We start from the raw sequence: 27,733 nt of genomic DNA, 5'->3' as shown, positions 1-27,733 counted from the left end.
CGGAAGAGAGATAGTGCACATAGATAGGAGACTGCTGTTCACATGCGCTCAATACAGACTTCTTGGATTTCAGCAGCTTTTCCAAATATTCTGCCTTCAGTAAATATACCTCACACTAAGGAAGACTTTTTCTGAAACTACACAGAAACAGACTTTACAAATACTTAATGAGAGCAGAGAAAACATTCCTTCTGAGCTCAAAAGGATGTTGCCTTAATCAGTGCACTCAACTGTCCTAATTCTTGAAACCTTCTTTACTAAATAAAGAACACCAGCTATTAGTTACTCTGGATTTCTCTTGCTCACAACATTCCTTAACAGGATTCTTCTGTGCACTGTAAGCAATTCAATTTTACCATCTTGGTTGTTCTTTTGAACAATTTATTAGGCACATAATTATATTTTACATATTAGGAGATGATGATGTTTCCTGGATTTGTTTACATCTCTGCTGGGACTATTTTCTGAACTAGCATAAAAAAACACACATAGAAAGAAGAAATGTCTAATCAAATAAGAATGAATAGCAGAATAACCAACGATTGAGAAATGAAAACCCAAGGCCCTCTTGAAACTGTCGATGTTCGTCGTCCACACACTATGTCACAGCCAAACACCTACCCCCCCCCCCCCACAACCGCCTCCCCCCCCCCCCCCATCATCCTTAGGGAAGCAACATTTCGCTATTGTTGTCTACACTGTGCCCTAACTTACTGTAAAGAGTAATTATCTCAGCTGAACGTATAATTACAGCGAGTTGTTTTGAGACACTCCTTCCTAACCTACATAACCTGCTTTCACTTTGGAGAGCCTTAGCAAAGTACACTAAAGGAAGATTTTGCATCTTGGAAGGAGAGATACAAACTCCAAATTTCACAAAAAGTTATGGGCCCAGACTCATTTTCCCATAAGCAGCAAATGATTTCAGACAGCTTGAAGCAACATCCTTGAACAAGTTACACATCTAGACACTATATCTTAATAAAAAAAAAAACACGAACAAAAACCCCACCAAACCCAACCCAACCAACCCAAAAAAGAACAAAACACCAAAGCCAAAGCATTCAGGATACAATTGACTATGGGCTTAACAAAGGTGCTCACTGCACTGAACCACAGTAAACAATGCAATGCCCAGTAAGCTGCATCAGAATTACACTTATTACACTTTTACACCAGAATGACGAAACCAACACCACCACATACAACCACAGGCCCCAGAACAATGGGCTATAAAAAGTTGTCAGGAAAAAAGGTGATGTGTTTACACATAAAAGTTTAAGATTCTCACCAAATTTCCTATCATCTGAAATGTTCACTTAAAAGCTTTTTTCTTGAGGCAAAGCAACTGATCTACTACTTGCTCCCCACTGTCTAGCTTTGGATACGACATGGCTAAATTAGAAATCTTTACAATAAAAAACATTATACTGTATTCTCATATCTAAATGAAAAGCCCTATTATACATAAGCCTAAGAAGAAAGCCCTATATATGTATTTACTCAAGGAACATCCAAACAATGAAAATAATGCAATCTTACCTTTAATCAAACACCTGTAACTTAGTAATAAGTTAAGTTTCAAGTAACATTCTGTTGCTGTTCAATACTTAAAACATTGAACAGATACGTTCAAATTGATACTAATTTTGCTTTTCCTACTTGGACTCATCTATGAAAACTGGCCATTTTTACTAGTGCTTCACGGCAGACAGCTCATACCCAGAATTACTTTAAGTCTGATTGAATCATATCATATCAGTCAACATAAAAAAGCACATATAGCCAAGCAAATGCACTGGCTAAATGAAAATTACTCAGAGATGCAAGCACACATTCATTTTAAGTTATATACCATAAATCATAGTGATTAATATTGCACTTCAACCAAGTCTTAGACTAAACAGGACTAGAATTCATCTTTGTTTTTACTGTTTTGATACTTAAGATTTACCATTTAGTACTTTCCCTATTGAACACAAAGAACAGACTTAGAAGACTGATCATCAAGATTAAGGAGGGCTGAACGCTAACTTCCAAGGTAAAAATCTCTTCAGCTCCTGCTAAGATTTTGACTTTCTCTCTTGTCTTAAGTTTATAGCGAATGATCACAGAATGGTAGGGGTCGGAAGGGACCTCTGAAGATCATCTGGTCCAACCCCCCTGCCAAGGCAGGATCACCTGTGCTGCAGTTTGTGCCCATTGCCCCTCGTCCTATCACTGGGCACTACTGAAAAGAGACTGGCCCCATCCTCCTGACAGCCACCCTTCAGATATTTATAGACCTTGATAAGGTCCCCTCTCAGCCTTTTCTCCAGACTAAACAGACCCAGGTCTCTCAGCCTTTCCTCATACAAGAAATGTTCCAGTCCCTTAATCATCCTCGTAGCCCTCTGCTGGACTCTCTCCAGGAGCTCCCTGTCTCTCTTGAACTGGGGAGCCCAGAATTGACACAACACTCCAGATGAGGCCTCATCAGCGCAGAGTAGAGGGGGAGGATAACCTCTCTCAACCTGCTGGTCACACTCCTCTTAATGTACCCCAGGATACCATTGGCCCTCTTGGCCACCAGGGCACATTTGCTGTCCCAATGATCAGAAAGTGTGGCTATAAAATCCTATGACATGACTTACATAGCTCAGACCATCAACTTCCCTTATGCCGTATGCAAATTCAAGTTAATTCTCACAGCATCATACCACTCAGTGAACTCATTAACTCCAAATGAATTATAAATGTACTACATCTATTACTTTAATAGAATCAGCAAAAATTAATTTTAAATTTAAAAAAATTGCACTAACAGGTCAACCAAAACTTACCAAATAAGTTTGGTTTTGTTAAAACGAAAACGGACAAAACAAAAATTGATCATGTCATTCTAAGTGAGTCATTAATGCCTTTATGGACTTGAGGCAGCTTAGCACTGGACAGCAGAAAGTGTCAACTGCACCAAGCAGCACTATTAAGCCACACACACTTCAGAATTTTCCGAAGGCATATGAAGTATGCAGCAGGACCTTATCTACATGGTATTTTTTAAAGAAATCCTCACACACACACACTTGCACATACCCCAGTATTTCAAAGACATGATTTGAAAGTAGAACATGTTAATTTTAGGAGGATGATTTCCTCCCAAATTATCACTTTTGTAATAGAACTTGAAAGTATCACCTGTCAATCAAGAAACCCATAACACATTTTGGTAATATCTGGACAGAACTCCTGACAAGCTAGGCTGGCTGAGTTTTAAAATTCTATCAACAACAGGAGAACTAATTTCATAAAATACAGAGCCTGAAATAGGTACTTGCACTCTAAGTTTCTAAGTTATCAGAGGCCAAAAATCCTCAAAACATCGTATAATTGTGTTATCAAAGTTCAGCAATTTCTCCTCATCAAAACAAACCAATACACACATACAAATCTACTGCCAACAAATCAGAATTAGTATTCCCTCTCAAAACCATGCTAGATTGTTTCAAATCTCAATTATGTAATTCTTAAGAGACAGGGGTATCACCTGCAATGGAAGAGTTTTAAGAAGCTAGTATGGGGATATGCGTAGTCTATACTATGAAAGAAAAAAAGTGAGACCTGTGAAATATTTTTTTTTCCAAAAAGATTTCTCTTGTCGCTGAAGAAAGTTGAACCTTTTCCATCGTATCTTCACTAGCTTTCTCATAGTAGTCTAGTTATTATAAAAGCTACATTCATTATTATGAAACTTTAACAATGTTAAGATTGAATTATTCCACAATAAGAAAAAAGGCAGTGGTACAACCTTTAATAAAACACATGGAACTACAACAATTCTGATATAATGTTATCTTAGTAACAATAAAGTCAAGTAAAAGGCACTGATCTACCGAACTTCAGTTTATATGCCGAAGGCTATCAAAATTGCAGGAACTGTGTATACGCTCTTAAGTCTATACAGTTGATATATACTTATTTTATAACCTTTACTAAGGAAGAGTCTTTAGGCTTTACTCACCTGACATATTTTCCCTTTTCCTTCGTTGCAACAGCACTGCCCTTTCTTTATCTAAACTCCTGAAATTAAAAAATAGATTTTATTCCATTCTTCACACTTATGCATCAATACACCCAAGTATTAAACCAGACCTTTTCATAGCTATCACCTTCCATTGACTATTACAGAATAAACAGTAGACTACCTGAATGTTTAGATACATAGAAAACCAGCAGTTGTGCACTGTTCCATCTCAACACAACGCACATACAAGCATCCAAAGCACTTGAAAATGTAACAAAACTTTATAGCTCAGAAGAAAGATTCACAGTTGGTCCACGGATTACAGATAAGCAGGCATTAAAACATCTTCCTGCAGAGTCTTCAAAACAATTGTCACAATAAAAATACAAACCAAATATTCTACAACAACAAAGTCCAAACTATTTCTCAGAAATAAAGGAATCATTTATTGACAGTTAAAAGGTTCTGAACACGCATGTCTTTTATTCACTGTTTAATTAACAATCCACAACATAAGTTAACAGGTAGCACTTCATACGCTACATCACACAACAACTACGATGACAATCAGGTATAATCTACCCACCACACAGTCAAAACAAAATGCCCTCGTCATGTCTTATGACTTCAGGTTTGAGGAGGAACATACAAATACTCATTCCAGAGCAAGAAATCTGTCAAGTGAGCACTGCAGCATATTGCAATTGGGCCATAAAAACAAAAGCCACTGAGAAGTACTGGTGGGGCAGCTGACCTGAAAACACTGCTGTTAAGGGTTCTCAATTTATGACAGCCATGAATGGATTGTCTATGTACTGGTCATCCTGAGAAAGGATCCAGGAATCACTGCTGTTTTGGTAAGTGTTTCAAGGGTTTATCCCTGCTGTCTAGTGAGGTGAAACAATGACTACTGTGAACAAGGGAACGGAGACTGGTAAAATCATCTGTGTCAGAACTGTAGCTCCTTTGACTAGTATTGTCAGGATTATGCTACATGATCTGTGTTTTATCTGTTTTTTGTTCCAGTACCTCCTCTTTTTATATTCTCTACTCAATTCTAGTTCACAAGTCAACCAAACTACTCACCTTGGTTGACAACGTTCACACAGATATATGTCAGGAATATGCTGCCTGTCAATCCCCATACAGTCAATGTGCTGCCAGACGCTTTAAAAAAAAAAGAAAAACATAATTTATTTTAAGTGAAGTTTTAAATATTGTGTGCATAATATACAGACACACACACACATAGAGAGAGAGCGAGCCATTCTTTTTTTCATCATGATCTTTACTCAGATTGAATACTGCCTAAAACTACATTTCAATCACTGTCTTCACCACCACTTTGCTAGCTGATTTTCTATTCCACTGATCACTGTAACTCCAATCTTGTGGCTGTCTCCCGGTGTCTCTCTGCTTCTTTAGACTCATTTTCCCTCTTGGAAATTTTTCTCTAACACTGGAAATAAAAAATGGTAAATTATCACAATAGAGAACAAGATAGAGACAATTACCCTCAGCAACAAGAGTTACGCTTTACATAGTAACAGGAGTTTTGTTTTTAAAAAGGATTCCTTTTCCTTTTATAAATATATACATAAAATTATTTTTCTATGTAAAAATACATCTACACAAATATATGATTTTATTTACTTACGTATTTTTAATAGAATGTGTATGTTTTTATACACACACCCCATATGACTGGTAGCACATGACAGCATAGCTTCAACTACTTCCCACACTCAGGGAAGAGAGGCTGCTTGCTTGCTAGACTGAAGGCTAACCTAGGACAGTAGTTTATGCTCATCCCCACATTGCTAGAAGGAACTGGGACACAGAAATCGTTGTCATCTTCCCACTTAAGAATTTATCACAACTCCAACTCCTCACAGAGAATCTCTTCTTCAGAAGAAGCAGACTCTACCTAACTGGTGACTGCCTACAGCTCCACTGTTGAAATAACATCTAAATACATTTCAAAATAAGGGAAAAGGTTATCAGAATCAAGGACCATCAAAAATTAACAAGAAGCTTGTACATAAGCACACCAAAGAATGGAGCTCAAATTCATGTTTTAATTAGCCATAACAATAATTTTAGATATACACAATATTCTAATAAATTCAGCAGCATTTGTTAAGCGTATTGAATGTAAAAATACAGGCTAATACCAAAGTCCAGAAACATGAGATTTGTCTTCTCCTGTTAAGTATATCAGCTCTAAAAATTTCTAAGCCCGTTTTTCCAAGTCCAAACATCCAGTAGCACCTGCTTATTTTACTATCATCAAGTAGGCACTTAAGCATGAACACAGAAGTTCAAACATTTAACTTCAGCTTCTCCAGCAAGAATCTGGTTAGTCTTTTCATAGTTATTAAAATTCTTAAAACTATGTCCTCTGAAAATCAAGCATTCTCATCAGAAAGATCATGCACAGAGAAATCAATATTTGAGACGTTCCTTTCAGATTATTTTGCATCCTGCGAGTTACTTGATTTACATATACATAATTTACCAAGATGCTTTATTACTCAGTGCATGCAGATTAAAAAAAACAATCCCTAGGTCTTTATTTCACCATCCTAACAACTTCAACAAAACACCAAAGAAATATCGTTTTTAGAGGGGAAAAAGATACAACCTTGTTAAGCAACAATGCACAAGTAAACGCATGAACAAGTTAATGTGAGTAGTCAAGACAGACTGGAATAAAGTACAAAATACTCACTGGCCTTAACCAACTACCTTGCCTATTAGAAAGACATACAACCTTCAAACACCGTTTTGACGGAAGGAAATTTCCCATGACTCAACATGATTTAAAACACCATTTGGTTACACTTACTTTCAGCACAGCTTGATTTTTTCTGAGTAATTTTTACCCTTTAAATTAGTTTAATTTTCATTACCTGCATTTGTCACAACAGATCATATATCCATCATCATGTGTAAAGCCACAAATGCATCTGGTAATATCAGTTCCATAGCTTCCATCCTCTGACGTACTGATGGTAGTAGCACTGGAGGTTTCATCAAAGTTGGGAGTGGTAAATATGCCTACTTCATTCTTGCTTATAAGCACTGATGGAGGAGGAGAAGCTGGAGGCGTTGGAGGAGGCCGAGCACCATAGTTATGGTCCTAGATTTTTGTTGAAAGATAAGTTATAGCTCTTAAATGTTCGTACGCTGATGGTTATTTAAGCCAAAGTGTAAGAACTCACTTTGTAAAGAATTTCAGAGACTTATTTTTAGTAACAGTTTAGAATTTTGTTTGTCATTGCTCATCCTTGTTTTTTACCTTCTTAACTATGTTTTACATATAAGTGCACTATGTTCTGTATTCTGCTTCTAACCGACTATCTTTAGTCAACTTACCCAAAACTCAATAATATATAAAAGTATAAGCATGAATCGCGAGTTCTTCCAGTTAAGAATGGTAGATTTTACATAATTTATTTTATACAGAATACTTAGCATGAAACTTACTGCATAGGGCAAACCAATGTAACTGTGTGAATGTGAGCTGCTGGTATACAACTGGTGCGGATAACTGTTCGATTTTTCAACTACCACAGGGCTAGCTTCTACAGATTCTGGTCTGCAAGGCAAGACAGAAGAATACATACAATTACTATGTAATTTATATTAATAAAATTACAGGTACTTGTTGCACAACTTCTAATTAATTGCCTGCTGTTCCTGTTTAAAGGTGTATACAACAGAGAGGGGTGAGAACAGGCTCACACAGCCCTAACTGCCCCCTCACTCCAAGAAAAAAAGAAACCCAACCCTCTTCTTTCATGTAGAACAACACTTCTAAAGTGGAAGAGAACTTATGCCTCTGTAGAGTTACAGAATTTTTTCTCAAAAAACTGCATGCTGAATCACATGACATAAAACTGCAAACCAGGGACACAAAAGCATGTTACACAGTTTGTCAAGGAGTCACTGGTCTGTATGCCCAAGTCTACATTAGCTGTAACAGAAACTGCAGAAGGGACTTCAGCTGAATCACAACAGAAGACTGGAGCAGTAATTCAAAGGGCAGCAAACCGGTGCGGTCCCACACCACCACCCCCAATCCCACTGAATTTGGCAATGACACCTAATGGTGTCAGCTCTGTGCCAGCTGCAACCATCTGTGCAAACCAGTACCTGCGGCAGCAGAGTGCCGCTTCTACAAAGAGAAACCATCAGTAGCACAAATCTGTCTAAAAAAGGCAGTTCATCGATTTATCTTTCAATAGAAAGAAAATGATAAAAATTTGTGAGATCTGTGGTTTTGTAGTGAAAGGCCTTCTTTAATACACAAACCATGGTCTACATGCACTAAACCACACATGAAGGACAAGAAAGAGAAAGGAATGCTAAAATAGGAAGAAATTTTACCTTCACTACCTTCCCTCAGCAGTTATATTCGTGCGTGTGTGCATCATGCAACCAGATATATATACTCCCATGACTGACACACTTTTAGTCAGCAACTTGTAGCTTTTTCATTGCACCATATGATTCAACCACACTAGTACAAACTTCACATGAACAGAGAGATAACTAAAGTTGCTTTTTGTTTGCTGGGTTGGTTTTTTGCTTGTTTTTTTGCGTTTTTTTTTCCATTTTGGATTGGGGGGGTGGGGGGATGGTTTATTTGGGGCGGGGGAGTTTACATTGAAAGGTAGGGCAAAATACCAAGTATCTAAACCTGAAGTGGCTTTTGACTCACGTCCCAAACCAAGCCTGGTATACTTTTCTAATTTCAGTTTTATCATGCATGAAGTGTACTTCCCCATCACAAATATCTTAATAATTCTTTGAACTGATTTTTTGAATGAAGTTGGTATTTCTGAATCTTAAGTTAAAATACACATCAGTGTTTTTTCTTAGATACTAAGATATTAACTACAGGCTTTTCTGTTATGCCATGAAGTGATACTAGTTTGATTTAAAAGGACACCAGTAACTTATATTTGTTGGTAACATTTTTTGCAAGAATATACTTAATCATTAGTTTTCTGAAAACTACAGTATTTTCATATATATTTGAAAGCATCCTACTAATATTTTTGGTGGCCCATTTCTTCTTACTAGCTTTTCCCCATGTGAGGTTACTACATGATAAAATTGTTTAAAAAGAAACACTCATTAAAAGCACTACTGGGTGAAGACTTTAGTTTCTAGGGTCCAAAGAAAAAACACCTTTAAAACATTAATGTCTCTAACAGTCACTAGCTGCCTTTTTTTAGAGAGCGAGCAAACACATGAGTGCACAGATCGTGAAGTACTAACATTAGAAATACAGCTTCTGACTAGCATGAGACAAAACCCAACTCTGACACTTGCCCTTCATTACCTCATAAACCAGAAAAAAAATCCTCATTTATTCTCTTACACCACTTCTCAGCTTGAACATAATTTTATTCAGAGTTTGTTGTGTTTATCTTTTAGAAGCAGTTCAGAATTTGCCAGGTTCAAACCCACAGCTTAAAACAAAAACACACATGAAAGTTGGAAAAGCTGTGCCTTTCCAATAGATTTGCTTTTAACTATTTACTGACATAATGCATTTGTGCAGCAATCATATACCGTTAATATCATCCAGTTAATCCTTCTGATGATCTAGCCAATCAAAACACCAATGAACGAGGCACTCACTATCCATCCATCATGGCTATTGAAGAAATTAACTCATCTTTCTCCAGCTCAAGAGACTTGCCCACTGTACAGTTTCTACTGCTACTCTTCAACGTTTATGGAATAGGAAAAGCAGTAGCACAGTTACTCTTGTGCACTACGTGTTCAATGCTCAGCCTAGGTCTTGTTTGCTTCAGTATATGGAAAATACGCAGTTTTCAGAGGAAGAAGGCTTACTGATACAGCACTGGGGAGGGGATAATTCAGGTACAATCCATCCTTCAGCAATGCCACAATTAATTTAGGAGAGTTTCCTTCATTAAAAATAAATATTACCACAACCTAAATACCAGATACTTCAATATGGGAGCATTCAGTAAAAGATACCAGAATGGAAACATGCTAAGAAGAAAGGTAATGCCTATTTCATCAACTGAGTACAAAAATTAAGAAGGTACTCTAAATCTTCTGCAAAACATGAGGCAAGACAATACACCCTACTCCCTAAGTCCATTTCTACCTACTCTGGCAACATATAAAACCATTTAAGAGAACCAAGTTTAATATTTAGAGTCATAACAGTTATGGGAAGCAGAAACATTAAGCTTCCAAAAACAAAATAGGGCAAATGCATTTATCTCCAACTATACTTGAGCAAGGAAAGCCAGTAAAAAGGGTGGGAGGGTGAGACACAAAGACAATTTTATCTTTGTATTAAAAAAGTTTTAACATAAATACCAAATTAGAGATGAACCAGCTTTCATCAAAGCTTTTTTCAAATGCTTATCCACAGGGGCCACTGATACCTCTTTGAATTATAACAGATGCTTACCAGAGCTTTGCATGTAACTGCTACTGTTCCATTTATCCACTCAAATGCTAGACTGGAGTGAGGAACAGTGTGGAGAAGGCTGAGAAATATGAGAATGAGGTGAAGTATTCACTGAAGTTAATCATCATACGTTTCCTTTACAGTCAACAGAAAAGTTATATTCATCCCATAAACAGTACAGAATGAGTATCATTTCTCCACAGAACTGCAGACAACTTTCTAACTTTGGCAGACAGGTCTGCCAGCACTTTAATGTGTCTGTCACCGAATTCCTTGTTACTCCTCTTCTACCCGCTATGTGCATGACCCTGACCTTAAACGGAAAACACATTCTCTATACTCTCACTTGTCCAAAGGTCAAGGCCTTCTCCTCAAATAGACATCTCAGAATTGGAGAGTTTTGTGAAGGAATACTTCTCGGTAAAATATTTAATTGTACAGTAGAGTAAAGCCCGAGATACCACTGAATGTAAAATTCAATTTTTTTTTTTTTTTTTTTTTTTTTTTTTTTTTTTTTTTTACTCAAGTAGCAGGGCTCAATTAACAAGGCACTAACTATCATAATTATAGCCACCTCCCCTAATCTCACCATTGGCATTCTTAAGGGCATCCCAAAAAGCAAGTTTCAGGAAGAAAAGACTGGGGCACTAAGCTTGTCAGTCTTCTGAACATACCACCTTTTTCAGCTTCACCTCAAACATCTGTAGCTTTAGTGTCTAACGAAGGGAGAGATTTATGGTATTTTTAGCTTTCATCAAAACTGAAATGTTCGCATCACAAGAAGTATATTTGAAGTTAGACCAAAATCCTAGTATTATGCCCTAAAACAAGTATTACCATGATAGAGTGACCATAGCATTTTGCTAAAACATCATATATATTCATTACATGTTGTGGTTAGCAATGCAAAAACTGTGCAAAGTATCTACAAGGAAGAAAATAAAAAGCACCACAAACAGAACCTTCCCAATGCTCTTGGGCTGCAGTGATTTAAGATATTCCTGTAACTTGAAAACAGGAACATAGTATTTTCGCAAATGAATAAAAAGCGGCAAAAATACCCGTATTTTTTTAAAACCCTCAAATAATTTTCATTCTGCAAGTGAAACAACTGTCATGTTCTGGGTCATTTCCTACTGTTCATATTTAAAAGTACAATGCACATTGAAAAATATTCTGTACGTTGCCAGCAGATGGCATTAGTGAGAAATTAAATAAGCACACATTAGATCAGAGCATTTACAAAAACTCCATCCCTACAAGCTTACAGTTAAATCTTTATTAAGGGAATCAACTATCAACCATCCTAAGCAACAGTCAGTTCTTCTTTTAAAAGAAGTCCTGCCTCCCCCACCCCATTCCTTTTAAATACTGAAGTACTTATTTAAGAATACAAATCATAAATCTCTTGAACAAGACTACTGTTGATAATCTTTTCTCCAGGACATTGAACTCAATACAATGATCCACATACCATGGTTGTTAGGTTCATACAGGCCTTCTCTCTAAAAAACATACACATACTAAAACCAGTAGAGGAGTATCATCAATGACATTTCCCAGTGTATATCTTATACTCATGCTCTAAGCTAGACTAACACTCTTAAATCTGGAAGTGCATTTTAAACCTTCCAAAACAGCTGGCTCTGCTTACTATTACAAGGTCTTTGAAGTAAGTCACACATTCATCTTGAGTAAGCCTTTCACAAATAAAGGCAAAATAGATGAGTTCTGACTACTATGGCACTATGAAGATTAACCCACCACTGGAGAGCTCACTTAGGTACAAGTAACAGAAGAGACAGACTATTTCACCCAATTTTTATGGCGTTCAAACCTTTTACAGTTATTCTCCACATATATTATTTTAATAGTTGTAGCAAATATCTGTGAAACTATGTAGACACATAAACTATCCACCTGTTTAATAGCATTATCCATTAGTTTGAAGCATAAGGAAAAATCTCTCAGAACTAAGAGAATGCACCAAGCTCTGAGTTTTTTCCTGGACTGCTCCTGCTACATCATCAGGTTTGCCATTCCTCTGTTCTTATGTTGGCTGATGCTTCAGCAACTGATGAAGCATTATCAGCCCTGTCGGTCAGAGTGAAGAAATTCCAACTCCTCCCTCCTGGGAAAACCCTTGAACTTGCTCAAAGACAGTCTATGATTGCTATCAATACAATTTATATCCAACATGCTACTCTCTGGAAGAAAACGTACAAAAAGCATGTAAATCAGATAATGAAAGAAAAGTTTTACAACTGTGTAAGCTGGTAGGTTAGGGACACACCTTTGTGTCACACTTTAGACAGTGACATGGCTTTTAAATCAGCATAAGCCAATCACGTAACTACACATTTTTCATCATAAGCATGGCAGAGTTGGTATGAATTACTCTGCTAACAGTCACTTAACATCTGAAGAAAAGCAGCTCCTAACTAGGTTGCCATGCACCAGTCTCAAGCAAATAACATACTGTGAAGTCTACCTTGTTTATACTGACAACTATATTTATTTAATTTCAACATGGCATGCTGTGTCTGCAAGGAACATCAGCAACCTCGGGAATCATGACCTTCTCTAAACACAAAAGAAAACCACAGGAGAAGGTAACGAGGAGCTGTGAACAGGTCAAGTTAAAAAATTTTCTGCACCAAGCAAACCAGTGTTCATGATATGACAGATCAACAAAACAACTTTTAAAAATTTAATGTGACAAAAAGCTTCAAATTTCAATTCTTAGTTTTCTTCAGATAAAGGATGCTATGTTAGTATAGCCTCATGTATAACTGAAAGCAAAGGAGAGAAACATCCCCTTAACAAGCTGTTCAAGAGTTCTGCTCACAGTGTATAACACTTCTTTTGAAGTTTGGAACAAAACCCACTCGCTTCTTAAACAGGTTAGTATTATTTAGCATACACTCTCAAGCAAAGGCCACATGTAAGCTATTTAAGTTTGCGTTAGTTATTCAATGCACCTGTTAAATGAAGGAGCACTTTATGAAGTTTATTTTTGACTCATGAAAGATTTCAAGCATTTATGTAAAATAAGCCTAAGCCATTGTTTCAATATCTAAAACAAGCAAATGTATTTTTGTGGTAACCAAAAATAAGTAAAGTCTTTAATGTTACTACAGAAAGGCTCAGAGGAAGGCAAAGAGTAACAGCATCTCAAGTGGTTAAAAAAAACCCAGTGAAACCCCAAAAAACAATTTAATATAAATGTTGAATTTAACATTTTTTGTTATATCTAAGAAACGAACTGGGGTTTTTTCCCCTATGCATATGCGAAGTAGTATACAAGATTCCCTGTGACTTGCACAAACTCTCTTGATCTTCAACATGACCCTTAGTATCTTTTGACACCCATCTCTTCCCGAAGAAGTTACCTATCATATTCTACTAATGCAAAAGCAACATGAAAACAGGAAAAAAAACAGTCCAGATACTATTCTGAAATATACAGAGCTCAACAGGATGATGTACCTATGTACACTGGTACAAGCTGTAGCACCACCTTGGTCTTTTACCTCTCGAAGAATCAAGTTGTCTAAAATGCTATTTCTCCTCTCCTAACATTGGACAGCCAGGACAATACTACACATATGGAAAGATGCTTGTCTGACAGGAAAAATCTCCCGTCGGAGATCAACAATATCTAAACTCTAGCCTATTGATACTCTACAGATACAGACACCACCAGATGGGGGGAAAAAAACAAAACACCAAAAAAACCCCACAAACCCACCAAAAAACCCAAAACCACCAACCCCCTTGCCAAAACAAAAAACCCAACTCCACCACCCAAAAAAACCCCCCATACAAACCCCAGAAATTCACTACGCTTATTTCATGCAAAGGAAGAGTTTCTTGAGTTCAGGATTTCATTGGCTCTTTGTAATCCTTTATACACAGTTAGCTACAGTTACTAACTTAAATGAATGATTAACAACTGAATTTCTACTAGCTTTTCAATATAAAATACCTTTGTGAAGACGTCATATAAGACAACTAAGCTAGGCCTTCAACTTTCAAAAATAAAGGTACCCTTGTATAATTACTATGACTTTCTTGCAATTTACCACACCAAATGAATCTAACACAGGAAGAAGATGAGACTGACTGAAGTATAAAGTGACAATTAATAATTTAAGTAATTAGAGAGTCAATAAAACTGAAGACACGCCTAAGTCCTCTCCAACTGTATTAAAAAAATACTTGGGCAAAAAAACAAAGAGTAGGACTTACAAATTATGTTCCCATACTTACTCTGAGCCTGCAGCCATTTCCAAATAAGAAGTATCTGCTGTGTCAACCCCCAATGGGATCACTATGCTCATGACGTTCGTTTCTGATAAATTCGATTACTACGGAGTCCTATGCATTGGTATCCAAAACACTGGGGCATGCCAGCCACAGTGCTCATTGCAAACATCTAAGTGCATCCACAAACCCTGTCAAAAAAACAAAAAAGCAGAAGACTGAGACAGTTCATTTTGAAACCAGGCAATTTTACATCATGTATTAAGAAGAAAGGAAAAAAAAAACCACTTTTATTTCTCACAATTGCATTAGTTTTATTTTACACACACAAAAGAAAACATTCAATCTTCTTTAAAAGCTGTTAACTTCAAATACACTTATTTTAAGAATGTGGTGATCTTAAGGCCTGAACTTAAAAATATTACAAGCTGACAAAAACATTATAATTTAAATTGGTGATTTAAAAAAAAAAAAATCATTCATCACCTTCAGTGAGGTGACAAAGGTTCACTTTATGGCAGACTCATTGAATGCCATCTACATTTGCTTACTGCTCTATATTGTCAGAGTCCAGTTGCTGTAACTTTCCGCAGAAACCTGGTTACAGAATTACAGAATTTTCCAAGCATTTCTTACAGCCCAATTGTTCATTTTTGTGTTGCACTTAAAAAAACAACTTTCAATGCCCACAAAACAAACTAAGAGTGTCAAGAGAAACCATACCGTAACTTCCATTCTGTATTTTTTTAAAACCAAGATGATTTTAATAATTCACAATAAGTATATGAAACCATTTCCATCTCATTTTAATAGACCACCAGAAGATACTATACCCATCAGGTGTCAGTTTTACAAGTTCTTCCTTTCTTTTGTTAAGTAGCAAACTAAAAAGAATCAGTAGCAGTTTTTAACTGTAGAGCAAAGCTACAATCTGCTTGACTTGCAGAAGTCAATATGCCAATCCCACTTGTATGCCAGTTATTACTAGTCCCCACTCCTCTTACCAAGTAGGGCAGAACACCCAACCAAGTATAGGAAAGATGTACATTGCACCTCAGCTGCCTCCATTCACAGACTAGCAAACTAATGCATTTTTATAGCCTAATATAGCCAACATCTTCCACAAGTGACTAGGTAATTGAAGGAAAATACCCCTTCTTCAATACTTGCATAATGAGTAATTGCAAACTCCTTCCAAAAATGTCAAAATTACAAGAACACAGACTACTTTGCAATGAAGCACATACAGTGTCTAATAAATACACTCCTCCCATCTGACAAAGTGTAGTATCTTAGTTGAAGTCTAAAAAAGCCCAACAGTTTTGAGAGCAACATATTTTAACACAAACATCCTTGCCACACACTAGATTGCCAAGGAAAAACTAACAAGACTCCAGTGGAAAATGGGGTACTTTACAAAAAGGACTTCAGAACAGCATCGTGGACTTAAATCTGAATTTGCTCCTTTTATTGATAAAGTCAGTATCTTCAGGATGAAGAAGCGGCATCTACAGGGCATCTCTACGGTATGGACTGGCACCAAGTCCTCATCTAACTTCTTAAATTTTATCTCACTACAGCAGTCTGGCAATTAACATCAAACATCTTGGCATGCTCTTAAGTGCCTAAACCTTTTACAGTTCATTCTCCCTCTAGGCAGCAAAAGTTGTGTTTTGGACCCACTGCATGAGTCGCCAAATACAATGAACTGGAAAGCAATCAGGCCAACTAGCCATTGGGCTATCTTGCTTTTCTCTTTTAAACACTTAGCGTTTTCTTATCAAATACCACAGAAGTCAAACTATATCACTACCTACGCATAAAATTAAGGAAACAACATACTATTTTCACGAACAAGCAGCAAGAAAAACCCATTAAACCAAAAGCAGGTATAGAATATTTTTAGCATTTTTAGTAGCAGGCATAAAAGAAATCCCAATCCCCTCTTACAGTTTAAATGAGCACTCATTCTGCCACCACATAGTTTACTCTACTCATAGGGTAGAACCTCATCTACAACTTACAGGAAACATCAGCTTACCATTTACTTCTGTTCTGAAAAAGTAAAAAAATTATATTAATTCCTACACAATAATTGAAAGGAAACAATCAACTTTTTTAGTGCAGGTAAATTGTCTATCACAGGTTAAGGGTTGTTCCACTACCAACTGCAGTGTCACATATGCTAACAAATCCTTAGCATAATAGAGATAATTTTATGCTTGTAATCTGATAATTCTAAAAAAAACCAGTTTTCGTGTGTTTCGAACTAGGTCTAAAACACATAGTGGACACCACCACCTGGGATCAAGATCCTCACTTAGATATTCTCATATTTAAAATTGCTTTTGGTGGTGGGGTGGTTTTCTTAACTAAATTTTCTTTAAACACTTACGACCAGGTAGAGTAGCAACTGGAAATCAATGTAGGCAAAAATGCCCAGAAGTGAAGAATCCACCTCAGCTGCCTCATGGGCTATGACATCTCCAAACTTACAGAAAACAACTGAAGTTACCCAATTATCATATATTCCAGTGACCTTCACTGTCAACACAGAAGAGATGTGGTTACCAAATCTGAGAATCAAGTGAAATGTGGGGCTTTTTTTTTTTTTTAAGCAATGCAGAAAGAGCGCTATACATATGTTTTTAGAGCTATGTATAGACAGAAAATCAATTGCTAGTGCATGTCCCAATTAATGCCATCATCTCTGACCAACCAAAAACATCATCACTCTTGTAAGAAAAAAAAAAGGGGGGGGGGGCAGGGAAGAAGGGGGAATAGAGCCAAGATAAAACTTCTTACCCTACTGCAAGCTATTGAAATACACCTGCAAGCCTTAAACCTTAGTCAGAATTCACTCAAATTCTAAGACACTAATCTACACTGAATAAAATCAGAGGCTTGACGAACTCTAATTTATTTTGCCACAAAGCACTGTAATACTACCTCATTATTTTTTACTACCTTAAGATTTCAGATCTTCACCATACGCACGTGCACAAAACCCTCCAATGCTTTTCCTGTGCTTATAGTGAAGTATGGCAGAATGGAGGCAGTCACCAGCTTGTAGTACCTACATAGTCAAGTTAATTCAAACAAACATAGCTCATTATCAGTAACCATCCACAACAAATTCTGGGTAGGGGGAGAAGAACATAAACACACAGACAACAAGACAGACGTGACCCAGGACAAATTTATTACATTATGCCCACTTATTAACAGAACTGTGACCTCATAGGCTATCCAACGATGAGCACCACAGTGATGTAAGATTTGGGATGAAGGAAAATAATTATTTTCTGTCATGTCAGAACCAGACATATTGTCATGACACACCAAAATATTCCCAGTATTTTTACTGGATTATACTACAAAAATTGGAATGTTCAGAACAGAAAATAATATAACCATCAGGGAACTTTCTTCTTTATCCATCTTGAAAGTGATCACTTATCCTTTGAAGCTTGGTATTTTAGATGAGTCATCAAATACTGCTATCATAACATGGTACTTTCCAATTTCTGCAAGTACCCATCTATTTTAAGTCATTATTCCTTCCGATCTCTGACAATGTCACCCATGGCCTTCTAAGAAACTGTTTTCATAGGTGCATTTCATTTATATAATTGGCCAGGAGGAGTGGAAAGAAGGGTGCTAGAGAAGAAGTCTTCCTACAATCCAAGCAGATTATATACAATTTACAGTTTAAGAAAGTCCTTCTTAAGGAAGGAAGCAGTACATGAATTTGGAAGTTAGAAAGACCACACTGGTTTGTCCAGTTAATTTCAGGTTCATGTAGTTAAAAGGCCCTATATAAAAACTGCTGGTCTGAAGTTCAACGATCAGCTCTTTACTGGGCAAAGTAGCTCATCTACCATACCTTAACGTCAACAGCAGAGGACCTCCAATTTTATTAGAACCCACTCTATTCTCTTAGAGATTATACACTGTAAGCTTTGAAAGAATTCTGGCCATTTCTTAGATTGAGCAGATTTTCTTCATTATCACCCTACCCTACCAGCACAGCTTTATTATATGAAAACGCATCCCTTATTTGAAGAAATCTTGCTTTTATTTAATTATAAAAGTTTATGTAACAGTTCATCTCGCCCTAAGAATACAATTTTTATCTTAAAAAAAAAAAAATCTTTTTGTTCAATCTGGTTAAAGCATTTATCTTGTGCAAGATCAACCTCCAGCAAGAAACTTATCACACTCTACCTATCAATCACATTGGTTTGTATTTTCTATGGCAGTTCCTTTTCTCTCTAGAGAATACACAGGAGCTTTTTCACTTAATAGCCATATCAAGTCTAAAATATTTGAAGCCTCACCATACTTCACATGATCCACTTCGCTTATGGTAACAGAATCTTTTCTTTTAAATTAATAGTGCTCCAACAACAGAAGTATAAGAGCACATTCCAAATTATTCATTTGTGTGGCTTTGTACAAAGAACACGATTTATGTATTTGTATTGGGCTTGTATGGGAAGAGGGGGGGGGGGGCAGGGGGTGTTCAGGGGCAGCTTCTATGAGAAGTTGCTGGAAGCTTCCCCTGTGTCTGACAGAGCCAATGCCAGCGGGCTCCAAGACGGACTCACTGCTGGCCAAGCTAAGCCCATCGGCAACAGCGGCAGCATCTCTGGAACAACAGATTTAAGAAGGGAAAGAAGAAAAACCATGTGCAACAGCAATTGCAACCAGAGAGAGGAGTGCTAATATGTTAGAGGAACAGCTCTGCAGACACTCAGGTCAGAGCAGAAGGAGGGGAGGTGGTGCTCCAGGTGCTGGAGCAGAGATTTCCCCTGCAGCTCCTGGGGAAGCCCATGGTGAAGCCAGCTATGCCCCTGCAGCCCATGGAGTTCTATGCTGGAGCAGATCTCCACCTGCAGCCCAGGGAGGACCCCACGCCGGAGCAGGGGCCTGGGCTGCACGAAGGAGGCTGTGACCCCACTGGAAGCCGGAACTGGAGCGGGCTCCTGGCAGGACCTGTGGCCCCATGGAGGAGCAGGCTCCTGGCAGGACCTGTGGCCCCGTGGGGAGAGGAGCCCAGGCTGGAGCAAGTTTGCTGGCAGGACTTGTGACCCCACAGGGGACCCAGGCTGGAGCCACCTGTTCCTGAAGGACAGCACCCATGGGGGGACCCAGACTGGAGCAGTTTACGAAGAACTGCAGCCCGTGGTAAGGACTCACGCTGGAGAAGTCCGTGGAGGACTGTCTCCCGTGGGAGGGACCTCACACTGGAGCAGGGGCAGAATGTGAGGAGTCCTCCCCCTGAGGGATGAACTGACCACAACGCCCATTCCTTGTCCCCCCATGCCACTCGGGGGGAGGAGGTAGAGAAACTGGGAGTGAAGTTGAGCCGGAGAAGAAAGGGGTGCAGGTGTGAAGGTGCGTTAAGATTTGGTTTTCATTCTCATCATCCTACTCTGATTTGATTGGCAATATTTAATTTCCCCAAGTCAAGTCTGTTTTGCCTGTGATGGTAATCACTGAATGATCTCTCCCTTGTCCTTAGTTCAACCATGGTTATATTTTCTCTCCCCTGTCCAGCTGAGGAGGGGGAGTGATAGAGCCGCTTTGGTGAGCACCTGGCATCCAGCCAGGGTCAAGCCACCATAGCATTAAACAACAGAAAATAAATTACATATTACCCCGAGGTACTCCACTTACGTAACAATATTCTGTGGTTCTAATGAAGACCACACATTTCCTTTCTGACACATCCTTCTAAGATGAATTGTATGACAGCAGAATAAAACACTTTTTCTCTGGTACATGGAAGAGGAAAAACACAAATATAGAGGGCTCAACTCTTGAATCAGAAGGTAAATGGATAATCTCCTGAAATTATATCAGTATTTTTGAACCTAGTCCTAGAGTGTCCAAACATTCAAAACGAAATCTAGTTGCTATGATCAGATGTTGGCAGAAAGGAACCCTAGGCCTCCTTTATCAGCATGTCTTTTTCCCCCTCCTTCCACTTCCTTCTTGTAGGACCATCAAAAGCTATATAGAACAGTTTCAGGAAACAAGCAGATGATAGATCACCTAGACAGAAAGTACACTTGAAAAGTAAGAACTTGAAGTCTATCCAAACTGTCCAGATGACTCCAACAAGGTTTCATAATCCTAGCTATCAATCATCCTCTAAGTGTCAAGAGCTCAGACAAATTCTTCCATGGTGTTTTCCCATGTAAGTTTGTTTTTGCTTCTTTGCTTCTTTTTTCCAAGAAGGTAGGAAAAGTATTTTTTTAAGTATTTAACTACTTTTACTTGCATTTTCTTTTACAGATTCAGGAACTGAGTTCCCAGTACTTACTTTCAAACAGAAAGTAACAATATAAATCTGATCAGAGAACTCTGACTTACCTTTATTAATAATGACGTATATTTTTCAAGCCAGAAGAAATCAAACAGTGCTTGCTGTACCGGGAAAGGTAGAACTCATATGGTTATATGCTACACTGGTAACTCACCTCTGCAAGACATTTAACCTTCTGTAATAAGAAAGAGGGGAAAAGGAAATAGGACTACAAAGTCTGCTAGAAGCTATGCTGTATGTGTAAGAATAAGCTATGCTGTATGTGTAAGAATACTAAAGCTTTCATCTGGGTGCAGAGATGCAAAACTTTTCATAAAAATCCAAGGTAAGAGGTGGTGGCAGCACCAGTAACAACTTTTCCCCTTAATGGTAAGAAAATTCCTAAGGAGAAATTAATATATCAAGATAATACCATATACTTCCTACAACAAGGTAGGGGTTTTCCTTTTGGTTTTTGTTTTGGTTTTTAAATCCATATTTACCCCTAACACTACAAAAACCAAAGAGGGGAAAAAAAATTAATGAAATCTGGTTTTACTAGTCTTCTTAGTACATCTGACAACTTTTTACAGAGACAATGTAATTGTTCCTTATCTTTCTTTCCTCATAAATTAATTTCCAGATTATGCTGTCATGTGATAGATACTAAAGACAAAAAGCATTTAAAACTTAGGGGAAAAAATCCACTATAACAGATAGGAAAAGAATTTAAAGCAAGATGCAATACATTTGTTTTCTAATTTATAAAGGCACATCAGTGAAATAATGGATTAAGCTTACAATTAAATTATTTCTTAGCTCAAATCTAAGAATTTTCCACATACAGAAAACACTACACTAATTTTAGTAAGTTCATCACTAAATCAGTTCAAGTTTCTCACATCAGTAGGCATTACAAAAATATCAATTATTTTTTGTTCCCCTTTTTATGGCTTCAATATACACCTGAAGTTATTCAATAATTTTTTCTAGCAATTGCCTCTATCAGTCACCACCCGTCAAAAATTACAAGATGAAAAAAAAAAGTAGTTACATAGTTTGGATGTTTCAAGACTTGGGGGATTTCATCACAGAGTGCCTCTCCAGAAAGAATTACCAGGGCCTCCCGTAAACGCAGAGCAGAGGTTTAAGAGAGAAAAATCTAATTATAATTAGATTAGCCTATAATTAGGCTGACTGTTTCTTGAGAGGAAATAGTGCTGGTTTAAGACAAATAATTATTTAGATTTTATACTGATGCATGCAACTTTATCTCAAAGTCCTTAACTAAGGTCACTGTAGAAACATTAATATGCTAACCAAATCACCATCTCTATACTGTGTCTGCTCTGCATCTTCACAAGGTCTACACCGAAAATATACATAACTAGTGGGGAAAAAAATTAATCAAAATGTTCTAACCTATCTACATATGCCATCTGTCCTTCCTTAAAAGCGAAGTAATTTTAAATACATATTACAAAATACGTAAAAGGTAAAAGTGATAGTTTACCCATATTTAGCAAATTAAGTAACTGAAACATCTGAGAATAATTATCACTCCCAAGTATCTGAAAAGTTACAGCCTGTCTTCCCCAACTTATGGGCAAACAGGCAGTTCACCCCATGTTTAAGCAGAGCTTATTTCCCCTGAGCACAAGTACAGAAGAGCCTCTTTTCTGCTAAACTAAGAGTATTGGTAAACCCATTGCCTCACACCCTTTAACTACAGGCAAAAAAATCAGGAACATTTCCTGAAGCAGTATTTAAGTATCAGAACACACACAGTATACATAAAAATTCATTTTTAAGGGCTGTGTACAAATCTAAGGGAATTAACTTGAAGCTTACTGGAACATAAACTGCTGAAACAAAGTGATCTCTACAGTCAGTTTTCCACTCATGCATGGACCAAGGAAGAGGAGGACGGGTAGAAAAAGAGTTATCAGATTTACAGATAAAAATGATTCAGACATAAACTACACAAACTAGTTGCATGACAGTCTTGAGTCAAGCACGACCTTTCAGTTCAACCAGCACAAAACACTGATTTGGTTGTAACTTCAAGCCAATGTGAATGTAAAAGGAACCTACCTGTACTCATACAGCACTAAGCCCAAACCAGAACTCAAACTCTCATTTGCTCCCAGCAGAAAGTTCATGCTGCTGTGGGTCCAGACTGGCTCCAGAGTCACATAGGATCACTCTGAACCTGACTACAGTTTCCCATCTCAACAGGGTCTTTCAGGCAAGATGCAAAGATTTCCAAGATTGTACTATTGCTTTCAGACCCCTGCTAACTCCTGCTGATCTTGTTGTTAGTTGTTTATACAAGTCATCTCAGGTAGCAGAGATAGATGACTGCAAGCTAGTATTCCATTTGATTTTTTTTGACACCAGGAAAAAACAGTCTACAAGGTGTGCTGGTGCCTTCCTCCCCCTTAAAAATGCCTTCTTTATAAGGGCAGGTGGATAAAACAGTATTTGAAATGCTGGTACTCATTATAGCACACAGCAACATAATTTAGTACCCTAAAATTGAGACATCAAAACAAGCCTACTACATATACTGGAAAAAAGGAAGAACAGAATTTAGAGGACAAACACTTAAAAACATCTTCTACGCATAAGCTGCCTTTTGTTGAGCAGGCAACCTAAACATTTTCCTCTCCCCTCCCCCCAATTACATCATATGTGTATACATGTTTTGCAATCATTAGCAAAAGCAATTCTTGTCATGCCTTCCTTCAGATTTACAGGCCAACAACTTTAACCTGTGGTCATGGGAACCACCCTTCCCACAAAAAAATTCACAAGAATGGACCTAAGGAAAGTTGATACATCTATGCCCTAGCACAACTGATACAGAAGTTTTACATCAATAGAGTGTGTCATAGTCCACAAATCCAGTGTGAAAACTACTGTCCTGAGCTGTCACAGATCCAACAAACTAAACTTTCCTACTTGGCCTCCCTGCATACAATCTTTTCTTTTTTTCCCTTTAACTTTTTTTTTTTTTTCTCTAAATTGGGTTGGGAGGTTACAGGGAAAAGGGAGAAGAAAATATTAAGAAGATTTTACCGGAAGTATTTACATTTTGCTGAACTTCTGCTTTCTATTACTGCTCTGAGCACTCACGTCTTCTCTATACAATAGTTATTTGGAAAACTAGTGATAGGAACTGACATTTTAATGGTATACTCTATATATCCTTCCTGTGTGCGTGTATGTACACATATGTGTATGTATGTACACATATATGTATGTATCTACACACAAAGTAATCTGGAAAAAATATATGCAGCATATATGTACGTTGCATAAATACATAGCTCAAAGTAATCCGAGTATTTATTTACTGCTGGCTGTTTCTAAGGAGAAAACACATCTTTAATCAGACCTAGAAGCAGAACACATGAATAAATGACTAATCTTACCCACAAGGAAGTTCTTTCTCTGTTTCCCCTGACATGCTCCACCGTGGTATAGATTTTGCTAAGAGATCAGAAGGGATATCCAACTTCCAAATGTTATACCACTGCAGTGGCAGTATGTCGTATGCAGGCTTAGAAACAACTATGAGTCCAAATTCAGACCTTTGCTACTGTTTGCCGCTCTCTATGGTAACCTAACAGATAAGTTAGCCATCTACTCCAAATTTGTGCTGAGGCAAAAGAGAGTAGTAGGTAAAAATAAGACACAGTAAGCACACTCAAATATAATATACAAATTAGGACCCATTAGTGACCAACTCCTGCAAATCACGTAGAAGAAACAATTTGTTCTAAAATACATCTGGTTTCCTATGTATTTGTAGTTTGTGCCCAAATATTCCCCCTTGACCCAAGGTTCTCTACATCCCTCTCATAGCAGTATCTTCCTCCCCACCTTCCTCATTACAATATTAACTGGTCCTAGCCTCTCAAGTCCCTCAAAAACCTCCTATGCCATACACACTGATCTACTCATTGTCAGTTGTCAGGTCCACCTCACCTCTCAGTCTGCCAGAAAACCCATCCAAAACACACCTGTTACGGCCTGGTTTGGAGTTACACACCTGACATGTAAGCACAGAGAACAGATAATGGCTAAAATCATGATGCTTCCTCTCCCTGCTTGTCCCAGGACACTGCTATTTGCAGTATTTGCTGCCCCTTTTGGATTTTCATTAAGCTTCAGAGATCTCAAGGGTATTAAGCTCCTAACTATCAAATTTGGGGGGTTTTTTAAAGTTATTGGATGTACTGACAGACATCTAGTGATCATTAGACCAACTTATTTAAGAAACACGCTAGTGCAGCAAACTAGTACAGGGTAAGGCTCCTTATCCTACTTTGCTTCTAATCCAGTGACAATATAGAGTAAGAACAAGCATTGTACAGAGTTCATTAGCATGCTTCTAAACATCCTGATACAATAAATACAGGACTTTACATTCAAAGACCTCAGTCATGTTTGATATGACAGCCAAACTTCACGAATTGGTCTTGCACTTCGGATCTAGAACAAAGAAGAAAAAAACAACATGCTCCTCCATGGTATTCAGGACTCATACATAAAAAACTTGAGTTTCCACCATGTAAGTATCAATTCTTCAGTATATGGGTCTTACATGCATTACACCAACTCTAGTCAGTGAAAAGAAAGCTGCCCTTTTAATTATGAACCTAGAATCAGTCTATCAGCAAAGTTTCTGCCATGCAGAAGAGCAGTTTCCATTGGCCATAGGCTATCTTCCTGTTAGCATCTGGTCCAAGAGTGCTCTTCTTGTGTATGCCTAAAGAAGTGGTGCAAAGTGATGTGTCTTCCTCAAACATTTATGCCACTCCACTAAAACATGAAGACTTCCCCTTACCTCTTCTCTCTCTTCACTCCTCCTTTTCTTCTCTCAGTGGAAGTTAGACAAAATATGGGACTAGGAAGAAAAAAAGAATGAGTGGTAGAGGGAAATAAAGGTAAATGCAGTTACAGAAAGAATTAAAGTTTATTGAACAGAAATCTAGCAAAGAAGCAGTAAGCAGAGGTATACATAAAAATACCATGCTTACAGATTTTAGTTTTTGTATTTACAGAAACCAATCCCCATAAATGAAATTAACTGCCAATCACTTGATGTCTCTAAGTTTACTAAACACCTGCCATACTTCTTAAAATAAATCACACACAGAAAGGCCTATCCATTCAAAAATTAGCAATTATTTGAGTTGGGGAGTCAAGGAACTGTAAAATACAAGACAAATACAGCATATGAGGAAGCATAAGAGAAAAAAATTGCTTTTTAATAGCAATAATGCTTACTGCTTGGAGAAGCAGTATACTAGCTACCTAACATCAATGTATTATACTATATCACTGTGAGATGTAAAACTCCTTTAAATAAAAATCCAAAGGTTAAGCAAACAAAGTAGTTTCCCCAGTAAAAAGATCTTGGCTTTAAGTCATTCTTTGTTATCAGCTGTTTTACTGCAAACATTTTTCTCCATCTACCACAAAGTGATAAATAACCATTGATTAAACATACACAAAATGCCTGTGACTTACAGGTTATTCTCCAAGAAAACATTATTTACACCTGTTACCTTACTATTCTTGACATATACTTCAAAATATAGTGTTTCTGCAAGTACATACAGTCCACATTCTGTAAGAATACTCCATAAATCACATCTGCAACTATAAGGGCTAGGTATATTTGTTTTTTATTAAATGTAACAGTTGGCCTCATGGTGACTCAGTCACTGGAAGGTCTAAACTCTAAGGCCCAATATTCCTCCCAAGAAGGTGGCGGGGGTGTGGGGGGTGTATAAACACGTGGCTACAAATACATATTGGTATTGCTTTCAACAATAGAAATATTTTGCTAACTTAATGACATCAGGTAAAATAAGTAATTTATTTTTACTATGCTGCTTAATATGACTTGGGAGTCTACTGTAATTATTGGATACATACTACCCATGCAGTAAACTATTTTGACTTATTTGAAATTTGACATTTCAACTAAGCAAACTTCTATTTTGACATGTTTTCACTTAAGTAGATTCCAAAAACTGGGTCCCCTGTCTTATCGGTGGCATTTGACTTACATGAATAGCACAACAGCACTTCTACTGCGGAAGCAGTTTGTAGACATTCACCTAGTTGTTACAGCTATGCCTAGGAATCTAAATGCAAGCAAGTCAGAAAGTTGCACTCTTTCACACAGAAACTTTAATTCTTTCTAGCAGTTAGAATAACTTCTTTATGTAATTTTAACCACAGTTCAACCTGGACTATATTTCTTGGTAACCACTTGATAATTTTTCAATGCCCTTTAAGATTTCGGGAGGAAGAAGGCAAGACAGGGTGAAGGAACAGATGGAGGGGACTATATCCCATTCAAGGACAAACAAAAGCAGAAGTTTAAGATCAAAAGATCCTTCCTACTTTTAAGAAAACAAAACATTTCATTTTCAATTGCAATTATCTTGCAAAACTATATTGACTGATCTGTGTTAAGAAATTTAGATGCCATGCATTTGTAAATTTATACCTTTGTGTTTTCCAAGGAGATCTCAGTACGTATTTTTAATTGTAGTAACAAAGACACAAGATACATAATCTTAGAATAAACGCAACAAAGAAATTCTGCCCAGCAATGGAAGCGCAAAACACAGCTTTTAACTTTCAACACTGCTGCCACACA

General features: G+C 37.4%; 1 protein-coding gene across 1 annotated transcript in view; it reads right to left on the bottom strand.

The window, feature by feature from the left end:
- KMT2E (lysine (K)-specific methyltransferase 2E) overlaps positions 1–27,733 on the bottom strand; it is a 63,403-nt gene that overhangs the window by 29,458 nt on the left and 6,212 nt on the right. Inside the window, exons 2-7 of the mRNA XM_010294323.1 lie at positions 25,904–25,963; positions 14,742–14,926; positions 7,493–7,604; positions 6,916–7,145; positions 5,090–5,170; positions 4,001–4,059 (exon numbers count right to left, since the gene is read on the bottom strand). Coding sequence (XP_010292625.1) covers positions 4,001–4,059; positions 5,090–5,170; positions 6,916–7,145; positions 7,493–7,604; positions 14,742–14,812 — 553 coding nt within the window. The 5' untranslated portion in view covers positions 14,813–14,926; positions 25,904–25,963. The remainder of the gene's footprint in view (positions 1–4,000; positions 4,060–5,089; positions 5,171–6,915; positions 7,146–7,492; positions 7,605–14,741; positions 14,927–25,903; positions 25,964–27,733) is intronic.

Source organism: Phaethon lepturus, unplaced genomic scaffold, assembly GCF_000687285.1.
Source record: "Phaethon lepturus isolate BGI_N335 unplaced genomic scaffold, ASM68728v1 scaffold4889, whole genome shotgun sequence".
Taxonomy (NCBI): Eukaryota; Metazoa; Chordata; class Aves; order Phaethontiformes; family Phaethontidae; genus Phaethon; species Phaethon lepturus.
The sequence above is the reverse complement of the archived record's forward strand: the minus strand, read 5'-3'. Positions and strand labels throughout refer to the sequence as shown.